The 24,782-nt window shown below is 38.0% G+C and overlaps 1 protein-coding gene across 1 annotated transcript in view; it reads right to left on the minus strand.

Moving 5' to 3' along the window:
* DNM3 (dynamin 3) overlaps positions 1 to 24,782 on the minus strand; it is a 153,456-nt gene that overhangs the window by 108,232 nt on the left and 20,442 nt on the right. The window contains exons 8-15 of the mRNA XM_009320706.1: positions 21,969 to 22,104; positions 20,688 to 20,755; positions 19,080 to 19,218; positions 17,049 to 17,135; positions 14,952 to 15,022; positions 11,271 to 11,319; positions 9,609 to 9,638; positions 2,756 to 2,869 (exon numbers count right to left, since the gene is read on the minus strand). Of these exons, the coding sequence (XP_009318981.1) occupies positions 2,756 to 2,869; positions 9,609 to 9,638; positions 11,271 to 11,319; positions 14,952 to 15,022; positions 17,049 to 17,135; positions 19,080 to 19,218; positions 20,688 to 20,755; positions 21,969 to 22,104 (694 nt within the window). The remainder of the gene's footprint in view (positions 1 to 2,755; positions 2,870 to 9,608; positions 9,639 to 11,270; positions 11,320 to 14,951; positions 15,023 to 17,048; positions 17,136 to 19,079; positions 19,219 to 20,687; positions 20,756 to 21,968; positions 22,105 to 24,782) is intronic.

Consider the following 24,782-nt stretch of genomic DNA (forward strand, 5'->3'; position numbering starts at 1 on the left):
CAGGACAGAATAATCAAATTATACAGCAAATCAGTACTTAAGGAGGAACTTCTTCCACCAGCAAAGCATGGAGTAGTACTACGTTATTACCTTCTCTTACCACTCTAAGAAATTCCTGAGTGATCTCCCATATTGGCCTGAATGAACTCCTGGTATTTTCATGACTCTCAGAACACAAATGTTTGGCAATTAAGAGACATTATTTTAAAATATGCATATGGAAATCAGACAGTGGCCATTTCCCTCCATGTACTATTCTGAGATTCCCAGGTGACTCTCCCTAGCAGACTATCAAAACAAATGATTTATTTTTAAAGTTGCATAGCAGCAGACATTCCGTAAGTATTTTCAGGAATTTTTATATTTCACACTAAACAAATGAATTAGGGAACAAATGGGTAATTGTTAGCATAAACTATTGTAGCTAGCAACTCCGATAGCATAGATGCTGTTGCAAGCGTAATAGAATGTTTGGCAAAGACACTGTAACCCTATTGTTAGCAGAAGTTCCAAAAATTGGGTAGATAACAGAAATTTGAATGTATACACTCAGTGACCACCTGGTTGAAACCAGCCTTGCAGTCTGAAGCTCAGCCAACTCAGCATTCTGGGCCAAAGGTGAAGGTACCCGGTGAAGAAGACTGTGAATCTTCCTCCAAAAGACCCCAATAGACAACCACCAGACGGCAGTATGCATGCGCCAGGAGGAGGGAGCCTATGATAATAGGTTCTCAGAAATAATTAAAATATCCCACCTTTTCTTAGAACTAGTTGTACTAACCCAGCCTATGGTAATGAATATGTACACTGCAGAACCATATAAGGGACAGTTGATGCAACATACAGTGTGCAAGCTAGGAGGAGCTATCCCCCTTGCACCCGGCGCCGTAATAAACATACCTGCTTTATAACTCTTTTGAGTTGTGAAGTTTTATTCCACACGTCACAAAGATCAGACTCAAAAAAGCAACACCAAAACTACCTAAAAAATTGCCACAGCACATCTTGGATGCACCTCCAATTTCTTGAGACAGAACATAGCAAGGGGTGTTAATCTCACCACATCATTTATCTTATTTTTGTTACAGTTACCTGTACCTAATCTAAGACAACAAGTTCTAGTAGCTTCAAGGTAGATCACAAAAGACAACAGCTTCAAATTTTCAAATTCATAAAGGCACTTTTGCATTTCTTTTTAATTCATTTTTGTGTCATTGCAATAAAATACTTCAAATTCTATTTCAGTAATCTGAGAATAAAACATCCCCTCCTGACACTTAGCACTTGGCTCCTCCCCTCTGTCTGATGTGCACTCATTTTCCTGTTACAGTAAATACATTTGAATCCCTTTAAAACTTAAATATAAAGGGCAAGGGGCAAAATCTTAAAGATTAACCTAATTTGTCCCTCAATCTTAAGGTCTGTCCCAAAATGGCTACTGACTCAGGGAAAAAAACATTACCGACCAACGCTGTTTCCACCATCAGCAGCATTACTGAAGTAACTACTCACGGTAAGTACCACATTCTGGATTCGCAGGACTCAGCAGAGCTCTGGCTTATGTACATGCATTGCAGGACCCCTCCCCAGTGGTTCTAGAAAATCCACTGCAGTAAAACACTAAGTTAGTTTAAACAGAATATGAATTGTCTGCACAGTCCCCATCAACCAACTCCCTGTTTTGTTGGGGTAAGCCAGTGTTTTGATTATTACTTAGAATAAGATGGAAAGATTAAGCGATGTTTTAGAGCTTATTTAAAACTCTCTCTTGTGCCTCTTCCATTCAATGAACTGGTTCACCCTAAAAATCACTAAATTTTTGCCAAAAACATTTAATAAAAAAAAAAATTTAAAAAATCAGAAAATAACAGGTTGGGTTGTTGTTTTTTTTTTTTAAACGTAGCCCATTTTTTCTACAAAAACCAACATAAACCTTAAAAAAACCACAAGGGCTTTACTGTAAAGCTTATAGTGCACATAATTCCATTTTAACCTTGAAAAATTAACAAGACTGCTGGAGTTTTGGATAGAGCATATTGTTACCAACATTGTTGAAAAAATAATTCAACAGAACAGATGAGCTGCCTAACAAACATATTCAATAAAGTGAGCAACCTGGACGTCCTGTTTATCATAGAAATGCTTTTTCCAGTTCTCATATTACTCACCTCCAATTTACTGATCAGCAACAACATTTACTACCAAGGTGCATTTTTTGTCAAATTCAGAAATCCATACCAACCGGCTACAGAACTCTGCAGACACGCTTTTCATCCTCTCAGAATACGAGGCCGGAGAACAATTGTTATCATTAAATCAATTGCTGTAATTACTTTTAGAAGTAACTTTACCTAAACAATTTATGATCAACTTACAGTAGATGTGCAAGAGCAGTCCAAACAGGCATAGGACAATAACCAGAACATTCCAAAACAGGCTTTTTTTTTTTTTTTTTTTTAGACCAATGTGTGGAAACCACAGGAAGAGAGGAAAAAAGTAAAACAACAAACAAACAAACAAACAAAAACACCCTACACAACACTCTGTATTTATGTTATCAACATTTCAACAGAAGTCTTAGAGGGTCAGCATTTCCCATGAATCAAAATCAGAAAATTTAACAAACACAGGTAAAACCTTAAAACATTTTTTCAGTTCAAGTCTGTACAAGCTGATTTAATATTTTAAGCTGACATCAGAAGACTGAATAAATACTGGTGTTTTCCCCAGTAGAAAAGAGTTCTTCATTCCTTACCTCATCATCTTTATACCAGGACAAGCTTTCTGCAGTTAGAACGAACCAGTACTCCTTGGATCCTCCTTTCATGATGCCAATATTGTTGATGGTCAGCCAGCCTTTCCGGATGACCTGTGCAGAGGTGCAGTCAGGCACAAGTTTAGTTCATTACTCACTTGACATAATTCTGCTGCTGCATTCATTCTTTTAAATAAAGACTTGCTAAATAAAACAAGAACAGGTGCATTTTTTCAGTCTCTGGCAAATTCAAGAGTTTTTGCAGGTTCCTATCATTCAAGGGAAAAAAGTAACAAAGTGAATGTAGTGTTTTCAGTCAAAAGGTTGGAGAAAGAGAGAAACCTAAGTATTATCGTGTTGTACTTACAGCAAGTATGAGTGCATTCAGGATCGTGTACACTTGAAGATATTTATTTGCTGTATAGTAAGACATTGTAAAAGTCCATACAACTTTATAGATGACTACTCTGTTCTAGTCTAATTGTTAATGTCATTTGTAAAGTTCGATACCAGGAAAAGCACGTAGATTCTGGCAAAGTGAGTGGCTTCTGGCACACATTGGGAATTTTCAGAAGGGGTTGAATCAAGTGACAAAGTGGAGAGGTCTTCTACAGTTAATTTGAAATTAAGATAGGAAGTGGTAAAGAGAGGTATATGAGAACTATTTTCCTCTCATAAGGTAGAAGAGGAAAAGAAAAGAGTAAAAAAAAAAAAACTAAGGCAGCAATAAAAATCAGGGGGAAAATGGGTAAAGCAGAACTTCATAAAATAGATACAAGCCAAAGATGAAAGAACAGATGGGAACGGCATACCTATAAATACTAAGGCCAGGAGGCTACATCATGCAGACAAGTTTTCTTTTGTCCCTCTTTAAGAGGAATGAGACAACTCCAGAGGTGAAGAAGAGAGAATGGTCATGAGAACTGGTTTATGGATCATACAGAAACTTTCAATTTTATTGGAACATTTATTGTTTTCCAATACATATATGAGAAAGCAAACATTCCTTCCTATCATACTCTGAACAAGACAACAGAACTCTCCCAATCACACAGATGCAGGGAAGCTCAGCCTTTCTGTTTCTCCCCACAGTAACACCCTTTACTTGCCTATGAAGTATTGAGGTGGAAAGAAGAAGTGCTCAGAGAATCCATTCAGAACTCCCTCAGCAAGTCCCTCAAGCACGGGCTTGTGAGATCAAACATGAGTTTCCTCTTGCGTTTAGAGAAATATATGAGACTGTAACGTTCCTCTCATACGGCTTTACAAGACTAGTAACTCCAATATCAACAGATAACCAGAGAAAAACATTGCTCAATATCTATTCCTTGTCATCTGTAAAAGTTTCAGAATAGGAATTCACTCCCATTCAGTATTCATGTTCATGTAAGCTCCCTGAAAAAAACAGCTTTGGTATTGCACAGAGCAAGGGACTAAGTTATATTTGATAACTAAACCAAAGAAAGAGATCAGAAGTTGCACCTGAAAAGCCGGTGAAGTATTAATAATGCACATAATCCAAGAATATCAACTTCATTTCAAATAAGATGATCATGTTTTCCCACTCACTACCAACCAGGCCAGTAGTGTAACAAAACCACTGAAGATCCAAAAACAGTCTACGGGTTTTCAGCCTGTAAGAAAATCACTAAGAAAGCGTTGATTTGGTTCTGAAGACTCAGTAAGCTATGAGAGAACTAGACATGACTCCCGTAGAGAGACTCAAGGGTACAGCACGAGCAGACCAGATGGAATAGCCTGTACCACAAAGGTTTCTACAGAAGTTTGTAATTATTTTTACTATTCGTGTTCATTGGGGGGGGGGGGAGCGGAGAGGGAGCATTACTGAGTACAAACAGACATGGAATGCTTGTCCGAGTGCAAGTTAAGGGAAACATACTGATACAAACTTGATTACCCGTCAAATCCTCATTTTATTTTATGATGTTTATTGAAGTAAACTTTTCACAGGAAACAAACAACATGCATATACAGCCGGTGTACTGGCCTTCAGGCAGCTGCCACAGAACAAGTTGTGGAACCCAGCTAATTTCATTTTTTTCTGCGCTGAACTACACAAATGCAAAGGGAAGAAATTTTAGGAAAAATCCAGGAAATTAAGGTTCCTCAACCACCTGAACAAGGTGAGCTATATTTGTACAGCAGACTAAATACTTCACAGCAAGTGTGCAAAGGTGGTTATTTCCATGTTATAAAGAAACTGAAATAAAAGGCTATGAGAGAGGATGCTGTTGAACCATGCCATCTGCAATTGAAAATGCTGTGTTGCTCCCCATAAAGCACATACAGGAAGCACAGGCAGCCAGGCCAGCAGCACACTACTGAAAACTGGTTGGACACACGTTAGAGAGGGTAAAAGATTTGAAGACAGATGTCACAGTGGGGATAAAAGAGGTGGTTTCTAGAAGCAAACCAGTAAGAAAGACCCAAGTAGCATGTTCAAGAACTTTACAGGTAATGAGCACTTTAAAAAGGGAAGGGAAGTGGCACTCTGCTTATTCCATTCAGTGCTTTCCCTCATCATTACCATAGGCTTTGTAGCGTGTTAATAAGTCAGATTTTCTCAATTTGACAAGAACGCATTTGTGGTAGAGGTCTCAGAACAGACCAAACCAAGATTTTAAAATCTAAACTATACAAGCCATTTAAGAAGTAATGATGCTTTTAATACTTCTAATGTAGGAACTACATTAGTTGCATAGCTCCAAAAGACTTGCTCCGGTCCAATGCATCTCCCCATAGATGCATAACCACCACTGGGTGTGGACAGACACAAGCTGACTTGCTAATACAAACATTGGTCACTGTCTTGTAAAGGAAGGAATTTGCCAGTTGTTTCCTCAAAAATCTTGTGTGCTGAGGATTAGATCCAGCTGTCATTCCCACACAACACTGCATGAAGAGCAGGGCACCAAGCTATAGCAATATCTTGGGTACATGTTTTTCATGTGCAAATTTCTAGATCTGTTTATCTATACCCCTCTGGGAAAGCAGGGTACTGTGTTCTCTAAAATATCCTGGACACTACAACAGATCATAATTATCCAAAATACTTGGAAGCAGTTCCAGGGGACATCAAGGGAGAGAAGATGAGCTTAGTGTGCTAAGCCTCACTTCTTTTTATTAAATTGTTCCTGTTTCCCAGGCACATTTTGTTAACTACAAAAAGCTACACTTTCAAAATGCTCAGTACCAGTGTTGGGGTCAAGGGGGAGGGAGATGTCAGATCAAGGTGTAAGTGCAAAACAAAGTGAGATTGACCAACAGTTTTACTTTCCAGAGAAGCTGAATTACACCTTAGATTCCAGCCAATTTCTCAAAAAATAATGCAAGCTATATTTTAGAAATAAGTGTCCTTCCATGGGCAATAAGCAGCAAAGACTTTCAAAGAGAGTTCTGAAGTTAAAAAAAACTCGGAGGGGGGCGTGGTCGGTTTTTTCTTTTTTTAAACTATTGTGTATAGTACTTCAGCTTAAGAAATGAAAGTAGTGTGTTTCATTATTGTTTTCACTAGTACATCTTCTGGTTGGTTTGGATTTAAGAGATCCATTTCAATATTTTCTATCATATTTCTAAATGTCACTCTGTGCAAACCGGATATTAGTGACATAAGTTATGAACTTCAGGAAGGTGAAAAATATGGGCATTGCCAGAAGCCAGTGAAGACAACATTCTGACCGGTAGTTGGGCTCCATGTACAGGATGAACAAGAGATGACACAATTCCTTCCTTCAGGGTCCTGATACCTAATCTGGGTGTCTGAAAAATGAAACTTAGAGGGTACGAATGCACATGAACAAGCCAGACGGAAGTCATTTTCTGATAGTTCAGCTGCACAAAACCCAAATCATATCTGTTGTTCTTATTCTCCACCACTTCATGGATAAACAGGAAGGCAGGATTTGACACAATAAGTACATTTTATGTATTGCTGCATGACTTATTCCATTAAATCAAATCAGGTATTTGTAAAAGAAATACATTAGAGAACCAGAAAGTGTTCCATTTCTTTAAAAGAAGTATTTGAAAGATAATTTCAAGATAAGTGAGAGAGTAGTGAAATTGACTGGGCAGACAGAATTACAAGTGTGAAAATCATGAGACTGGCTACTTCCACAACAATACAAGCAGTAGCATTTGTTGAGTTAACATAACTCTCTATTAAAGTTGTGTTACGTAACTCCATTGAAATAATTTTTTAACAGACAACACAACTCCCAGCACTACTCTATCTTCTAATCACTGTCATAACAAAATGTGTTACCAAATAGTAAGCACATTGAGAGAATAAAAATTGCAAAAACTACTCTGCGAGGCATCCTTACAGGCTATTGGTTCTTTGGGTTCAAATATGAAGATTCTCGCACTACAGAGGCTGAAAAGGAACAACAGATTAGTGGGGAAACCTAATACTGTATTTCACTGTAGTTTGCCAAATGTCAGAGCATAAACTGATCAGATCTGTTCTGATGCTGAACACAACTGAGATCTAGTGACATCGCTTCCCCAAAAAAATCACTGCACAATATATCGCATAACTTTAAAATAATGACAGCGGCTTAAGTCCTAAACACATGTCTACTTTAAAGACAAATTTAGTCTTTACTGAAGCAAAGCACTCAGTAATGAAAAATTGAAACATGCTTCCAAATGTAGTTAAACAAAGATTGAGGTGATTAAGTCAATCATGAAGGAATCTTAACCTAAAAAATAAGAATAGTTAAAGGCCATTTAGAACAGCAATACTTCTCTAGTCTTGATAAGGTGAAAATTCAACAGCAGCATGTCTCATTCAAGGATACTTCAAAACTTAGCATCATGTGGTTGTCCATGGGCACCTCTTTTACAGAAACACTAGCATTTCTTAACAGAGCAGCCTTGTCATGATTTTTCATGACCACCTCAATGACCGTGGCACAAGTTTCCATTTCCATCTACTTGCTTAAAAAAAAATTCTGTAAACACATTTTTTTCCTGGGTCATGCAAGGTAACAGGATTTAAGTATATTTGAAGACAAGAAGCAGCAAAGTATGCTACAAAGCAGGATTAAAAAGAAAAAAGGGGTTACTAGGGAAAAAGTTACTTATTAGCACTATAGTTCAGGCCAACTGATGGGGTCTGAATGCTGCTTGTGTCCAGAACAAGTGAATCAGATTGCTGGTGTAACATTGTAGAACAGGCAGGTCAAACAAAGCCTTCGAACCCAAACCTCCAAATCACTTGGACAGTGACTTGAAACTCAGTTCAGATTAAGCCCCTTCTCCAATTACAGGGGTTACTTCAAGCACAGCAGCAGATTTTGCCACAGAAGTAAAAAACAAACCAGAATTTCATATAAATTATATATAATCCTCTATAATTTGAGTATCTTGCATTCTCACACACAGAGTATCAATTGGGCACATGGAGCAATGACACCTTCACCTTCAAAGGTTTATCATAAAGGGGAGCTTTAAACACTAGATTTTAGTCACCAAAACAAATCTCAACACACAAAATACACAGTTAAGAATGGGTCAGCTTTCAGGAACCAGATCTTGCTAGTGTGCTGTGTAAAACCAAGCATTAAACTGATTATTTCAAGCAAATTAGAAGACAGACTAACCTGTGGCTTAAAAAGAAACTTTGTGGAGTCAGGTCAAAACCTCAGGCGGTAGCAAAGAAAAGACAAACAAAAAAGGCCAAAGATTAAGCATGAGAGGATAAATTAGTAGTAGAGGAAAAAGGAGCAAAAACATGTTAAGAGGAATTGGCATTACACTTCTTCCAAAAATGCAGTATTGCAGCGCTCATCTCGTTTCTGAGATACACAGAAATAGTTAATAGTTATCTGCATCATTCCAGTTCAAAGCAAGCTACAAAAAGGAAAAGCAACGAATTGCAAATGACCATCCCACTATTTTGGGAAACCTTAATGATCTTGATCTCCCAAGAGATTCAATTCAACTGCTGTTAGAATCAGTGCTGCCTAGTCCTTTTCCCTTTATTGAACGTAAGTTTGTTTGAAATGATAACTAATATAATTTGATGATGTGGTAACAAACTGGAAAAATGTATATGTTTTCACCATAGATATTACTAAAGAATGCATACAATACAGAGATTTACTTCTTACACCTAACCATCACTGAACCAGGAGTAATTTGTTATAAAATTAACTGCCGTTTAGCAAATTAATTCTAATTAGTAATATTAAAGGCATTCATGTATTTATTTACTCATGAGGTGGAAGGGTTAGAAAAGAGTCTGTCCATGATATATTGATCCTCCTGGTGCTATGAAAAGAGTGCTAAAAAGGCTTTAAATATCCCTAAGTTTATTAATAAGTCACTTTTCCTATCAGAAGTAATTCCTTTACATAAACAAAATACCAAGAACAGTACCTGTACCCATAAACAGCATGTTCATTTATGCAAGAGCTAATGTTTCCTTTCGGTTACCAGAAACTTATTTGCCCACCTTTCAAAAATAGGTTTACTACGAATAGAGGCACTTATATCAGATAAAAACTGCTTTCCAGTTATATAATAATATAAACACCAATTAGTCATTTTAGTTTGAGAAACTCAGTAAATTATAAAAACATTAATTTATTCAATGTTTTCTACAACATTTTAAGTTATACTAGTTCATACTTGTAACAGCAGGTTAGTAGCAGTTAAGTGATGAACTGCAATTATACTTTGTTGAGGAAGTGTTACAGACAAGACAGTTTACAATTAAATAGTTTAGTAGCAAGTATTCAACAAACCAATGAGTTAGAGACAAACTTTGCCCTCTGAGAAGCTAAATGAAAAAGCAACAATAAAGCTTACAGAACTTAGCTCGTACAATTTGCCTTGAAGGCGGTAGATTGGTTCCCTGAAATAGCAAATTGCAAAAATGAAGTTTTATTTCAGAAACATTTTCGCATTCTTTTCAACTCCAAACAATTAACTTAAACATATGTTTATTATCTTTAAAACAAAAGGTTCAGCAAAGTCCTTTATACCAAAAGTAATCAAGTTTCAACATTTAATTTAAAATGCCAAGCTTTTTCTCCACTTCTTTAGAGAGAGAACATTCACTTAATTAAAAAATCATTCATTTTATTTGTGTATTTTTGAAGAGTCAGATAATTGGTCGGTTTTCCTTTTATGGGACACTCCAAAGTGATGACGGTTGTTGTGTTTGACACATGTTCCGGCACAGCTAGATAAGAAGGAAATCTCTCCTCAGAAGGGAGAGACTAGTCTTTGAAGCCATTTCAGTGTTTAGACCTTTCAACTTCTTTCATTTTAGTCCAAACCATATATTACATCAAAAATGCCACTCATGCTGGTCAGGCTGTGGAAGACCATCACATCCAAGAAGTTAATGGATTATTTTAACTGACATCTCAAAAATAAGTAGCAATTTCTTGGTGGGAGGAAAAGGTTGGATTTCTACCCCCAAAAAGACGACTAAGTTTTCAAAAAAATGCTAGACCTCTCATCTACAATAGCAGAATAGGAGGCTTTCTGAAATGTCAGGTTTATCACCTGGGGGATCTAAATTCAGTGATCGCATTTGAAAACCTTGACCTTTCACCTCCTGAGCACTGTTTGACCAAATTGCACATGAAAACATGAGGAAGACATTCAATACTGGTAGTTACTTAATTTCATTGTCTTATTTTTACTAGAATTTTTTACTTCCTTTTAAAGTATGTACTAATTCCATAACATTTTCTTTCTGTGTAAGACTTTGCAAAACCCTCAAACTGAGCAGAAACCCTCAAAGTTGTAGCATTTTCATCTCACATAAAAAAGGACTGATCCTGTGAAGTACTGAGCACCCCTGGCCCACACAAAAGCAAAGGAAGAAGCAAAGCTCAGGAGCACTTAGCATCTTGCAGAATCAATCCCATATTTTTATGTGATAAAAAGAAACAAACAAGTATTTCATTAATGAATCTCAGTGAAAACGCTCATTAATCTGAGACCATCAACCAGTTATTCTTTGTTTACTTTGAGAGAGGCCTATGGTACATAGTCAACATCTTTGTGAAGTCAACTGAAAGTTTTCAGAAGAGGTAAAGGCAAATCCGCTTTTGCTTGCTGAATTGCCCCTTCACTGCTATTAAGCTGTGAACACGTAAGAACTAGTAAAATGACTATGACAAAGCACACACAAGCAAATACTCACCAGCATTTTGGATTCTGAAATTCACAAGTTTTCCATTAATGACAAAATACATTGTCATGTGTAACATGAAAGATTCAATGCACTAAACAGCACGGGAGGGGAGACACTAACCAGCAGTGCAAGCAGTAGCAGAAATATTAAACAATGATGATGACAATGAAAGTCAGGTGGCTCTGAAAAATTCAGTAAAACAAGGTGATGATGATACGTTTTATATATGTTTGAAGCAGAAAAGGTAAATGATACACTTACAACAGACGCAGCCAAGAAAACCAAACAGCTTAGATTAGCTTGCACATGCCATTATCCATTCTGTTAGGTGCCTACCTGATTTCCCACTGCACTTTTGTTAACCTGACTGCTTCTTTGTTGGGCACTAAGGGAAGCAGAGGAAAAGAGTTATACTGAAGAAACTTTAACTAAGCCAGTTCCCAAGGAATAGATTTTAGCAGTAATAGTTACTTCTGATTCCAGCACTGAAAGCTAGAGTAACAAAGAAACACAGCAAAATCATTACATATATGTGCATATTTCAACTACTTTTTCTTACAGTATAGGAATGCCTGCTTAGGACATAAGGAATATGCACATCAGACAGCTCCTACTAATCATCTCTTTTGTAACAACATCCTACTTGGATTGGTAAAGGTTACTAAAAGCACAGAGAAATTATGGCTCATGTGGGTAACTTTGGAAACATTAGCCTCTATAAATATTGAAAAGAGACAAAAAGCATGCCATTTCTGTTATTTAGCACAGTACAACAAAATACTCCCCTGCTGGAGGCTCCTTAGTAGCTTTGTCTTGACAGTTTGTTTTGGATATTATTCTAATATTTATACGCACTTTGAGGGTATAAATATAACCAATGGATGAAGCCATCACAAAGCTGGTTCAAAAAGCTGGAATCGTATAAGAATAGAGTATATTTGAAATTAAACCATATTTAAAATATTTTGCTCAATTCTTGAACTCTGGTAATCCCAGTTCCTGAAACAAAACACGGTCCTGTCTCAAAAACATACCAGTTGCCATTAATTCTAAAAGCATTTGCATTACGTGGTGGTTTGTAAGTGTTAGGCCACAAAATTAAAATATTGCTGGAAAGAGGAAGAAAAGCATTTAGAGAGCAGACTTTGGCTACTCAACCACCAGAGCGGCCACTGGTGACAGAAAATTTTGTTTGGATTAGATTATACCATTTCACCAGGCATTGATTAACTGAAGAAAAAAGCATACATACTAGGTCAGCTACATACGCTGCTCTGAAAGATGTGCTTGGATCACAGCCTATGGGCCAATCCTAAAACTGTTTTGTGCGCAGCTACTGTTCCAAGGAATTGCTGAAGCACCAAAAACTCAGCCCCATCCCAACTTTGATCCTGCCCTTCGGACCATACTCTTATCAAACCAGCAGTCCACATGCTGTCCATGGGAAGACCCACAAGGATGTTTATTCCACATGCCTATTCACTGGGCTTAGCTCTCAATCATCCAGATCCTTTTAACCAAATAACATTGCATGTGTCTGGTGCATCATCTGAGTTGCATAAGCTTTGGTGCATAAATTATGATTAAATAAAGTGCACACAGAAAACACAGTACTAACCCCTCACTAATTCTGATCTGTTGTTTGAGAAACACACAAGATGGCTTTAGGAAACCTAATTGCCATTCTTTTGGTTTGGTTTTGGGTTTTGGTTTTTTTTTATTTTATCGCCTTAGGGAAGCTAATTAGACCACTAACATCATACTAAGAAACCCATGCTTTTTAGAAATAGCACAGCAATTGGTCCTCTATTTACTGTTCTAAATACAAATTACTCTTTATGTAGATTGAAGCATGTAGCTATGTCTGAGTTACACCAACTGGAAACAAACCCAATCCCAACATTTTATCACTCATTCTGTTAAATGAGAAATGTTAATATTCTAAGATTTCACAATTTCATAACTAGGCAAAGTTGTTCTAAATATTGGCATTCTTAAATCCTTCTCAAGTCAATTCACATCACGCTGTACCTGGCTTAGGCCCTGTAATGCTGCAAGGTAGTTTGAAACGTCTTGTGCTCTCATTCTTATGAACAAGGTTCACAGGACTTACACTTATAAAACACTGCAGTCACGTAGACAACCGGCTACAAGACCGAGCAAAAGAAAGGAAACAATAGGGAATCGGGGGAATCTATAGTCTAGGATGTTTAGATACTGCAGAAGCCCATATGCTACCCAAAAATTATTTCATTTCCCAGTTCTAACATAACTGCTATAATAATAGTATGATTATAGTTTAAAATGTGCATTTTCTACTGTTTAGCTCAAATTAATATATTTTACATTTTAAATTGTTCTTAGTTATCCAAGTTTTCTCTTCCAGTTGAGCAAAAGTCAACAAAGATACTTCCCTTCCCATCGGTTTCAACCTATAGAAACACTAGTTTAAACTTATCAGCGAACTTAAGCGAAAAGCCATTTGTTACCTGCGTATACCCTGTGCACAGTGGCTGGGGATTTCTAGATATCAACTGGCAAAAGAGGAAGCAGCTTTCCCAAGAAACTGAACTCGGGCACTGCAACTCCTTGGAAAAGACACAGCAGTGAGGACCACGTACTGAACTACAGGCCCCAGCAGCAGCATCCATGAGGGGGATTTTTCTCAGGGGAGAGACATAATGAAATAGCTCCAGATATACCTGGCACTCCAGAATCCAAGACTATAAAACATGGAAGGTTCCAACTTGACACAAGGAAAAGTCTTTTCACAGTAAGGAAAGGCAAGCATTGGAACAGGCTACATAGAGAAGCTGGAGAATCTCCAATTTTGGAAGTTTTCCAGATCTGACTGGACAAAGCCCTGAGTAACCTGGTCTGAACTCAGCATCGACCCTCCTCTGAGCAGGAGGTTGGACTATGTGACTTCCCAAGGTCACAACACACCCCATGAATATATATGGAGTGTTTTTAGCAGGCTTTTTCCTGTCAGAAAAGGATGAAGAGAAGTAAATAGCAGGCACGTTGTTATCTTGACCTCTAGAAGGCCAGCTACCATTCCTACAACATCCTGTCATTTGTCAAGAGAACTGATAAAGATATCTAGGACCTGCAAACAATTCTAGAGAAGGTTGCTCAAACCAAACACATAAACAATGCCTGGCTTTGCCTTCCCCCCTCTACAGCTTACTGAACTCCACGCTTTAAACCTTCACGGCATACTGCCAAAGATGTAGACCTTCCTTCACAGTGCTAACTAGAATAGGCAATAGTATAATCCGTACTATGGTGCCAAACTTTGTTGCCAGCATCCCACATGGATGAAACCTGTTGTGATTCCAAACACTGTTATGGCAAACATGGCATGAATATGACTGAAGGAACATTTATTCTACAAAGAGTGAAGACCTTTTTAATGTTTTTACTAGTGTCAAAATGTTGGTATGAAGTCCCTGAGGCACAAATTGCTGGAAGCTGAGGGAGAACATTCTGGAGAATATTCTCACAGCCTTTTCAGTTAAGCAAGGAGAACATCAAACTAGGCCCTGCAGGGCATTCTGCTACTATTATTCTCTACAGCCAAACAGCAGGCACACTTATGGGACATCCATTACTGAGCAAAACTGTTTCACACGGAATCACAGCTCCCAAAATATGCATTAGCAACAATGTGGAAAGACCACCAATATTATACATTTCTGTGGTCTTAAAATGGATACAGTGAGGGCATCGTCTTGCCGAAGCTGCTTCCTGAGCAGATGCATATGATTCCAGACCAAGACATAAGCTTCAGCTTCAGTGAAACCAGGCTTCTGAACCGGGGTAGAAAAATCCCCCACAAGTGGGACAGAGTTCAACACTGTGTATATTGAGAAAGAGCATGCTCCTGCATGTTTGGGACTTTGCAGCTTGCATCTTCACTGTCACACTTCAGGACTTGTGTTGTGAACTTATTTAAAAAAAAGAAAAAACCAAACACCTGACAGTGTCTTTATAACAAAGTCTCTATATACGTACTTTGCGAAGCCAATGAAGTCTTCATGGTTGGTGTTAATGTAAGAAACCTGGATATCAATCAGCAGCAGCACCTATTAGGGGAGACAGGAGAGCAAAAAAAAAAAAGGATGGGTAAGGTGGAAGAGAGAGATTGAGGAAAAGGAAGGGAGAAAAGAACAGAACTTTTGAGTTTTCTGCATTATTGAATGTTGCTTTCATAATCGTTCAAGCCAAAAGGAACAATATTTTCTAAATCCCACCACTTCTCTTCATGTGCTTGTTTAATAAGCTAGACTACAGAAGAGCTGTTCCCTCTTCCTATCTTTTTTCCTGACAGACCTCATTTTTCACTATCTTGGCCCTTGTCTACTTCATTAAGATCAATCATACATGGCCAGAGAGAGTTTAATAATATATAACATAGATTCTAAGTCTACGTTTTGCAAGTTAAGCAAAATTCTGCCTATTTGTAGCATTCCAGCCAAGCCACCAAGGAACCTAAACCATAAACCTAAAATCAGGGTACCTAAATTTTCTTTAGGTACAAAATTCTTTCTACACAAAGAAATGGTAGGTAAGCTAGCCCTGGCCCAGCAAATGTACAGTGCAGGTACGAGACAGCCATTCTGGTGCACACATCTGGCTTGAGAGATGGGCTAGTCAATGAAATAACAGAATGAGTGGTTTGTGTAGTTCTCACTTGCCAGTCCTAAATAGCCCAGAGACAGAATTTTATTTGAACTTGATAATCTAACTCAGCAAAGAACTTGATAAGATATTAGAGAAAGCTCACTCCCGCCCCTGAACAGCTTCTTGTTCATGCATGAGACTGCACTTTCCCCCCATCTTTTCAGACTTCCATTTATCAGCAGGGAGCAAGGAAGAGACCTATTGCTACCAAATGGTAGCATTTAATCTCTTCAAAGTGTACAGAGTTATTTCTGTACAGCTCCTCAAACACAGCATCACTCCCAAATTCTTCACAATTTCCAGAAGACATTAGGTGCCTCACTCAGAGCAAGAGATAGTGGGGATTTCAGTCCAGCTCTATCCTCACTAGTGGTTTGATTTATTAACAATAACTGCTAACAGCATAAATAATGATGTGAATATGTGACAATAACCTATTTGACCAATTCTTGGCATTTACAAAAAGCTGGTATTTTGTACTTCGTTCTGGGAAATTGCCAGGTATGTGCACACAATGAAGAATGGAATAATGAGAAAAAAAGACTCAATTATTCTAAGTAACTGGTATCTTCTTCCAAATTTTGAAATAACTGAGTGTGTTAACTAGAACTCCCTGCAAGTACAAGCCCAGCAAATACAATTTTTTTTAAATTATTTTTTAAGACAGCATTCACAGCACAGATTAAAGGAAAAGCAGCAGGACATGCTGCACAGCTCCCTAGCTCAGACAGGGACAGGACTAGAGAGCTAGGAGTCCAGAACAACTTAGGAGCTCTGCCTAGCCCTTCTTCCCCAAATATTTCTGTTGTCACACTCTGCACTCTCCAGACAACAATTCCTGTTTCCACTTCCAGTGCGTTTTCTCATATGTAATCTAAGCTTTGAAGTTTCCTGGATTTGGAGTGTTTAGCTGGGTGATGAATGTTCTAAACAAGTTTCTCTGAAAAAAAAAAATTTTTTTTTTTTAAACTTGAATGAAAGCTTGTCACTTCCACAAGAGCCCCAGTACAATTGCTTGTGGGCCTCACTGTACTTAAAACATGGGATGGGTATGTTAAAAAAACTGGAAACAAAGCAGAAAAAAGGCTGGGTATTTCTGTGTGCTTTTGTTTAATCATTAATCGATTTCCCACAAACACCTGTTGTGGCACAGCTAAGAAGATGGTGCACTGTGGCACAGGAACAAGCCAATGCTACTTTAAGCCACCAATCCTAATCTTGAAAGACCAGAGCAGGACTTTCTGTAACAATTCTAGTCTCCTCTGTCAAAGATCAGTGGTAAAGGAACAATTTCTCTCCCCCTCTAAAATGTGCAGCCTGCTGGGGGTGGGAGGGGAAAGAAAAAAACTTCAATTGTCTTACTGTACTTTGTACATAAGAACCCTTCACACACTTCCCCAAACTGTTAGATCTCCTATTTATTCTCACCTGATCCTTGGTCTTCTCTTCTCTTTCACGAATGTAGCCGGCAACAATTCTTTCTGTTTCCTCACACAACCTTGGATATGTTGCCAACTGAAAAGCAAAATTAATAGAAATTTACACCTGCAGGGTGGCTTCAGCAGAATACAAACAGGGGACCTCCAGCTTTCCTCTTTGGAAGAAAGCAGTTATTATAAATGGTTGGGCTAAAAGTTAACTACACTACAAACCAAGCCTTACTTGCTATTAATGGTCATTTTCCATGGAAACTGGAGAGATCTAAACCCTTGGATTGTTTCTGTGCTTTTGCTCCATGGAACACTGAGGAAAAGAGGCTTTGGACATGTGAACCACAGTTTATCAGCCTTGGGGTGAGGTTTCTCCATGCCTCTCTCTTCTACAGTGCCTAATTCCAGAATGGCGCTTTAAATAATTTCCAAGTTTCTTGTTCTTTGAAGGCTCCACCTTGTGGCAACATCTTTACATCTCAATAACAATACTTAAAAATGTAAACAGCAAAACACAACAGTAAATTTGGCCAATAGCACTGGGAAAAGAATCTGCACAATTAATTCAAATGACATATCTTCCAAACTTTGACAAAAATGAAAAAACCTGGAAACTCCACTAAAAATATTGTGGTGAATCCGCTTCTCTATGATCTTTGCCAAAAAGATTGTCACCCTTTCCTGTTTTAAGCAATAGCTCCTTTACCTGCTCATTGGTACAAAAAAAAAAAAATTGCATTATTCAGAAAAATGCAGAGGATGTGACAGGATATTTCTCAACAATTTCAGCATACCTGTGCTCACATCCCAGAACTGTTCCTGTACTTGCTGCTAGCAGGATACCCTGCACTCTGAGATGGTGGGAAAGACACATGAACAGCTGAGACAATAAAAGTAGCCAGTTAGCTAAGAAGTCTACAAGAGTCAATGGGATCTTCTAGAATATCAGAGTAATGGGAGAAAAGAGAACTGAAAATCAGCAACTGTTAGTTGTCAATGCTCCAGACAAGTGAGTCACAGTATTTACAGATGACAACTTTCCTATGAAGGTGAAAAGTGCGAGGGGAAAAAAAGCTTCATATTAATATATCTGACATGCTTCCTTAGCCACAGCTGGGGAGGTGTGAAGTTTGAGGTTTCATTCTAAGAGTATACACCAACCCAAGCACAGACTTCAGGAAATCCATTCCCAAATGCTCATAGTAATGCTCTGTTTAGTTTTGATGAACATATTTCTTTATTTATTACACTTGCAGGATCTTGAGTTAAAAGTTTACTTGATGCACACAACTTCCACATCAGGAAGTTCAATGCCTAGCAGCTCTTTCCACTTAAATGTTCAACACTTCTGTGCAGCAAGCTCATTCGTCAACACTATTGCAAGGATGTACAAATACAAGGGAGATGAAGTCTTCCCAGCTTTCCACTTCTGATTTCTTGACAGCTGAAGATCAGACGTTTTGGGCTTGTGTATGAGAAAAGCACAGGGGAAGTTGTGGACCCATTACATTGCAAAGAACTGTGGTGCTACCCAGTAAAGTTTTGACACAGCAAGAGCATTTTTCTCTCCTTGATAGATGTCTCTGAACACATTTGAGGCCTTTGCTCTAGAAAAATTTCACTGTTTCTTCCTCTTATTAGCATTGGAAAAGACAACTTGAAAGTACAATTTTTTTTGCTGATTTACACATCCATGGAATTGCTGCCTATGTTCCATTTTCAGTACCAATGAAAACATGGTTTTAAAGAGGAAACTGGGGGCAACTCTTGACTTACAAAAACTCCAATCATAAGGTGTCTGTATGTATATGTATATATATGCAAAACAGGAACCAAAAAATGAGCATTTCCAGCATTACATTGTTTTGAGAGTTTTGCAGAAGTTGTAATTACTTTAGAGAATCTTACTCTGTACATGAAGTGACTAGATCAGAAATCTCTTATAATACTGTAAAATGCAAGACAGGCTTTCTATTATCTACTATACCATTACATTATACTTAACTTACCAGATCTACTTGGAAGTTACCTTTTTAGTGCACTTCTTGACAGTGTTGATTAACTCTTGCATCACTAGATCCACACTTTTTAAGCAAGGTCCTTTCAGCTTGACTATCTGTTTTTTAACAATGGCTTCAAATGCCATATCTGGAGTAAACAAACCTGTTCTGTGGACATAAAAGAATATGTAAGACAGTAATAAAAACATCATGCAAGGAAGATTTTTTTTTTTACTGAATCGCTCATATCTTCATTTTCAGAGGCTTACAGCTGAGTAATAACAATCCCTACACAAACAGACTTCCACAGAACTATATTTGCTCCTTTCTCTAAAAAAGTGTCATTGTGAGTAAGAATATAAAAGTAGAAACATGCCCTTCTACTTGAAGATGACTGCGAGAACTCTAAAGAACACTGATATAATGCAGTAAAGCCTCTTCAGCAGTGCATCAAACCTTAGAGAAGGGATGAATGGCAGCTGCAGCACTCCATGCACAATCACTTCCATAGCAAACCCTTAAGAATCCTATAGCTGCGCTTTTCTCTTCACTCACAACAGGAAACGTGGTTCTGTTACTCAGAGTCCTATATGGAAAATTTCACAGTTGGTCACTGCAGGGTACATGACCTTATATAACAGATACCTCACAGAACCAGTTCTAAACAAACAGGCCTCTCTCAAACTTCTCTTTCAAACACTGCTTGCAAAGGTCTATCTTGGCAGATAAATTATATAAAAAAGCAAACTATAAAAACACGTCCAAAACTATCAGTTTACTACCATAAATTGCTCATCAAGACCTTTCAATAAGGCCAGAAAAGTTCAAATACTTCACCACGGCTACTAAAGTCAACCATTTGAGAATTTACTACACAAGTAACGCAAAGAACATTTTCCAAAACACTAAGAACAACAAAGCTTGTAAGCAATGCCTTCGACAGGTATTACGTACTCAGAAAGGGCTGGGGGGGGACGACGACAGACACAAACCACAAAAGAACCCCCCAAGCTTTTTGGAATCTGTTCTATTGTCAAAGGAACAAAAAATGGGATATGCACCTGATAAAATGTCCCTCCAAAATAGACTGATCATTCCAAAGTGAGATAATTAAGTCATTCCAAACCAAAAAACCAAATACCTCCTCTTCCCAAACCTAATAATATACCGCAGACATATCCACAAAGTGAAACCTCAGCCAACCATTTGTAAATCAATCATTCCAAGAAACGATTGAGAATAAAGGGAGTAAGACAGTGCAAGGAGTCTGCTGTAACACAAGCTGAAAGGTTTTTTTCAATATCAAGACACAAGTTTTCCCTCTAAAACTTATGACTTTTCAGGAATACAGGCTTAAGAGAACTGCAGACACTACCGGAAAAAAAGTTACTGGTTTTCTCTGTAAAATAATTTTTCAGCACTTCCAGGTAAATTAAACCTCTTTGGGCAAACCAACTGTTTGGCCCAAAATAGCTACCTGAAAAACAGAAGTGTAAAGGAGTGAAAGAAAAAAAAGTCAGCTGCTGGGAGCAGTGCGTTAGTAACTTAGTCTAGCAGTCAATAGCCAGTGTGTCCACAGGTTAAAAAGACCACACCCTCTACAATGTGACTGGGCTTGAAAACTTGGGAGCACTTGCCTGATACCATGTATGTTCTTGATGGCATAACTTATTTCTCTCCGCAGTTCCTTCTCATTGAATTCCATCTAGAGGAACAAAAGCATATGAGATTATATTAGGGGAAGTTTTTAATAAAACAGAAAATATTACCTCTCCCAATATAACTGGAAGACAGGCAAGTTCAACTGGCAAGTTATTAATTTCTAATTACGCTAAACAAAGCATAAGTATTTTAAAACATTTTAACACTAAGGCTACAGGCAGCAGTAAGGATTGTTGAAAATTATGCACCCTTCCATTCCAGATATACCAACAGCTGGAACAATTTTGCAGAGTTGATAGAGTAAGCCAGAAACAGGATTTGGAAGAGGCAACTTTTTTTAAGCCTGGTTTCCTAAAGTGGTGCAACTTCTGTGATTATGGTCTGCTTATCCTCCCCATTCTACTGTTTTTCAATGAAAGTTAAGAGAGGAGTGGACTCAGTTATGAAGTTATAAAGGTTTTCTTCAAGTTTCTTGAAAGCCAGCTAGCTGGAAGAGAAGTTACTGTTGTCACAAATGAAAGGGTCATTACCTAAGCCCAACAGTCATCTGTTCTGTTGGACTGCTAGTTGACCTACCACATTTAAACCTTGGAACCAGCCACAACCCTGTCTGGTTTTTACCCAACTGAAAGTTAGGGGATGTCAAGGCAGTTGAACATAAAACAGGTGGAAAGGAAGCTTAGGAAAAGTGTAAAAGAATGGGGACTAGAGATACAGTACAGTTCATGGTGAGGGGAAGCTGAAGTCACTGCAGTGAAAAAAAAAAAAAAAAAAATCAAAGAATATGTAACACAAATTCACAGGAAACCAGGTTTCATTAGTTCACACCCCACTGGACCTCCGTTACCCAAAGGATGGGTAAGCAAGAAGAGATGTATCAAGAGGAGAAATGTTGTCTATCTCGAAACACCAAATTTGCTTCTACTCTACCTCCCACTATGAAAGCATAGGACTGAAAGCTGGCTTTGGTTTAATGCATTGAATACAGGAAGTAGAAAACACAGAAAATGGCTATTTTCCATAACTCTAATTTGAATAGGTACTAGCTACTTGAACACAACAACTTACCAACCGTAGTTGTTTGCCTGCCCCATCTAACCAGAAGGAAGATGCCATTTGTGATAAAACAATAAAAAAACATGGAAAATAGTAAGAATGTTCTTCCAGTCAGACCTTATCCTGGCTTTACTACTATCAGTATGAACATAAGAATACGTAAATAAAACACAAAGCACACCAGCAAGATGGATAAATACCTTCACTAGTTCAAAAGGAAAACGTTCATGGAAAATACGATTGATTTTGGCACCTCCTGAAAGTTCTAGCGTGTCAACCTGATCTCCTGATCCTTCGATTCTTTTTTCAAAGTCCACTGAAAACTGTTGTACCATCCTAAATTTCAAAGGAGGGGGAGAAAAAAAAACAAACACAACCATTTAAGCATGTCAACTACCAACTCTTACTTTAGTACTATGTGACTACTAGTGCCTATTAAAACATGTTTAGGAATTGACAAAAGTATCTATAACAACAATTCATTCAGCCAAGCTGCCAATCCATAAAATCCATACCTACACACACACACCCTACACCCCTTCTCTCTCACAAGACACAGCTCAGTATATTTTTCTTTCTCCATAAACATTGTATTATTTTTTTTAAATACTGTTTATTAAACTGTATATTAAAGTCAGCTACAAATACAGCAGGGTACCAGGCTACATTTGTGTTTTATCAATGATCACAAAATTGTAAATGCTACCATTATTTATTACATAAATTTATTTTTTTTTTTTTTTTTTAGGAGAAGGAAAAGCGATAGCACTCTTTTTAGTAGGATAAGCAAATAAAAGTCCTGACATTTAAGTTATAATACTTAATATATTTGAATAGAAAAGCACATCCATATTTAGATGCTGTTACAGAAACTGCAGAGCCCAATGGGGCAGACCACCACAAGCAAAAATCTCCAATCCTACAGGAAAAGTTACCATTTGCAGAGAGCTTACGTCTCCACAATGACCCTTTGATCTTTAATATCTTTCAAAAAGATACAGTCCAACAGCATGATGTGAATCAAGCCACTAAGCTGATGCAGTGCTGGAAAATTTGGAAGAGGTTGCTAAGGAACTTACTTTCCCATGCCAAAAAGCTAGCCCAAGAAGCAGTACTAACATGTCAATGTGGCAGCTGTCAGTACCACAAGCTCCAGCTTACTTGGTTGTGCTTAGACTTCTGCAGCAGGAACATTTAGAAGAACACACGTGAGAATTCCTCCAGTTATGGAAGATTCACGAATAGCTCAATTTTTATTTTTTAAGTAAGTACAGGCATTTGGTCATAAAATTTGAAATGACAGATTCTGCCAAAAAGTAACATTGCATATCAACTGTACACGAACCTCAGATACCTATATGGCCAGGTTAACAGAATTATAGAAAAGTCTAAGTGTAGGGCCCCAGACTCAATTTTTGAAGAGGACTGCAGAAACTTAAGATCATCTTATGGGGTGAGGCGAGGCAGATTTTTTTGTTTGTTTGTTTTCTTACATGCATTATGGCACTTGTTCTCAAGAATCAGAGGAAAGGGTTCTAGTTCTGTTACTTTCCACACACCAAAAGAAAAAGGGAAAGTGAGGAGAATTTTTACTGACAAAAGAAGTTAATTTCTCCTATAGGACCTACTTATAACGAAGGAATTAGAAAAAACTATGCAGAGAAGTATCACGTAAGATGACTTAGGCTGAAATGGATTCGATTCTTTTTCCTTTAGAACACGTTACAATAGTAAAACAAGCATGAGATACCAGCAACACCTAACAATTCACAACACTTCGTATATGTGTTTCTAGCAGTTAAGTCACCAAATATAGAGAGTGAAAAAAAAAACCACACCTGTGTTGTACTGTCATGGAAGAGTAAAAGGTGATGTCCCCCTGTTTTTGCAACCAGATCATCTGAAGTAAAGTCATGAGGGACAGACTTACGTCTACTCTTTTGGACACAGCTGTTACAAAAACAGGGAGTAAATCGGAGTCTTCAGCTGGCTCAAGAAAGCCTCTCTAGTTCAGGAGACCATTTTCCCTTCTGAATTCCCGACTTGTAATTAGAGAATGAATCCTGCCCAAAACTTATACATTTTCATGACCCAGCGCTATTACCGTCTATCCCAGAGAACAGAGAAGGCTGAAAACCTTTGAAATCAGAGTAGGAATGTGACAACAGTCATGTAAGAGAGAAGGGCTAGGTATGTTTTACATCTCTGTTTTTCTTCCTTTAGATGCTTCCTCTTCTAAGAGGTAAATCTTAATTGCATATGAACATAGAAGTGGCTGCAGAGGGCTACAATTTAAAAAAAAAAAAAAAAAAGAGAGAGAGAAAATGGCAGACCTTTTAGGTGAAAAAGTACACAATACTGAGTATCAAGCATCCCTGGAAACAGACCAAGTAAGGAAGCTGCATGAAGCAAAGCAGCAGGTGCTAACTTAGCTTCAATCTGAAACATCTGCATTGCCCTTTTTCCTTAGTGCTAAAACCACAATAAAGAAAGGACTCTGCAAATTCCACTTGATTAAAAGTCAGATGAACAGTCATCTCTGTTCCATCACTTTACAATAATGTTATCAGACAGATTTATTTTGTGGATGAGACCCAAACTGGACAATGACTTCAGCAGTGAAAAAGCTTTCTACTGCGGAACTTATGATAATAATGTAGCTCCAGAAATAGTTGCAATTCCTCCGACAAACAACAATCCATGACTTCTTGAGCCCAAAAGGGTCAACACCTGCCAGATCAGTTTTAACACAAGCACAGGTGGCACATCACATCACCTATTTTGCTGCTAGTTGTCAGATACGTGCTCAGAGAGACAAACCACAAGAAAGAGGTTTTCACACACCCCAATACACTATCACTTGAGTGTAAGAATGGCTGCACTACAGCAGAACAAAAGCCTTATCATGACAGTTACCAACAATAAGTGCCTAGGAGAACGGAGCAAGCCCACTGTAATATTTCTCCAGAATACTCTCTTGGCCTCAATAAATTGCTGCTCACGGGTTCCATACA

This window comes from Pygoscelis adeliae, unplaced genomic scaffold, assembly GCF_000699105.1.
Source record: "Pygoscelis adeliae isolate BGI_AS28 unplaced genomic scaffold, ASM69910v1 Scaffold402, whole genome shotgun sequence".
Classification (NCBI taxonomy): domain Eukaryota; kingdom Metazoa; phylum Chordata; class Aves; order Sphenisciformes; family Spheniscidae; genus Pygoscelis; species Pygoscelis adeliae.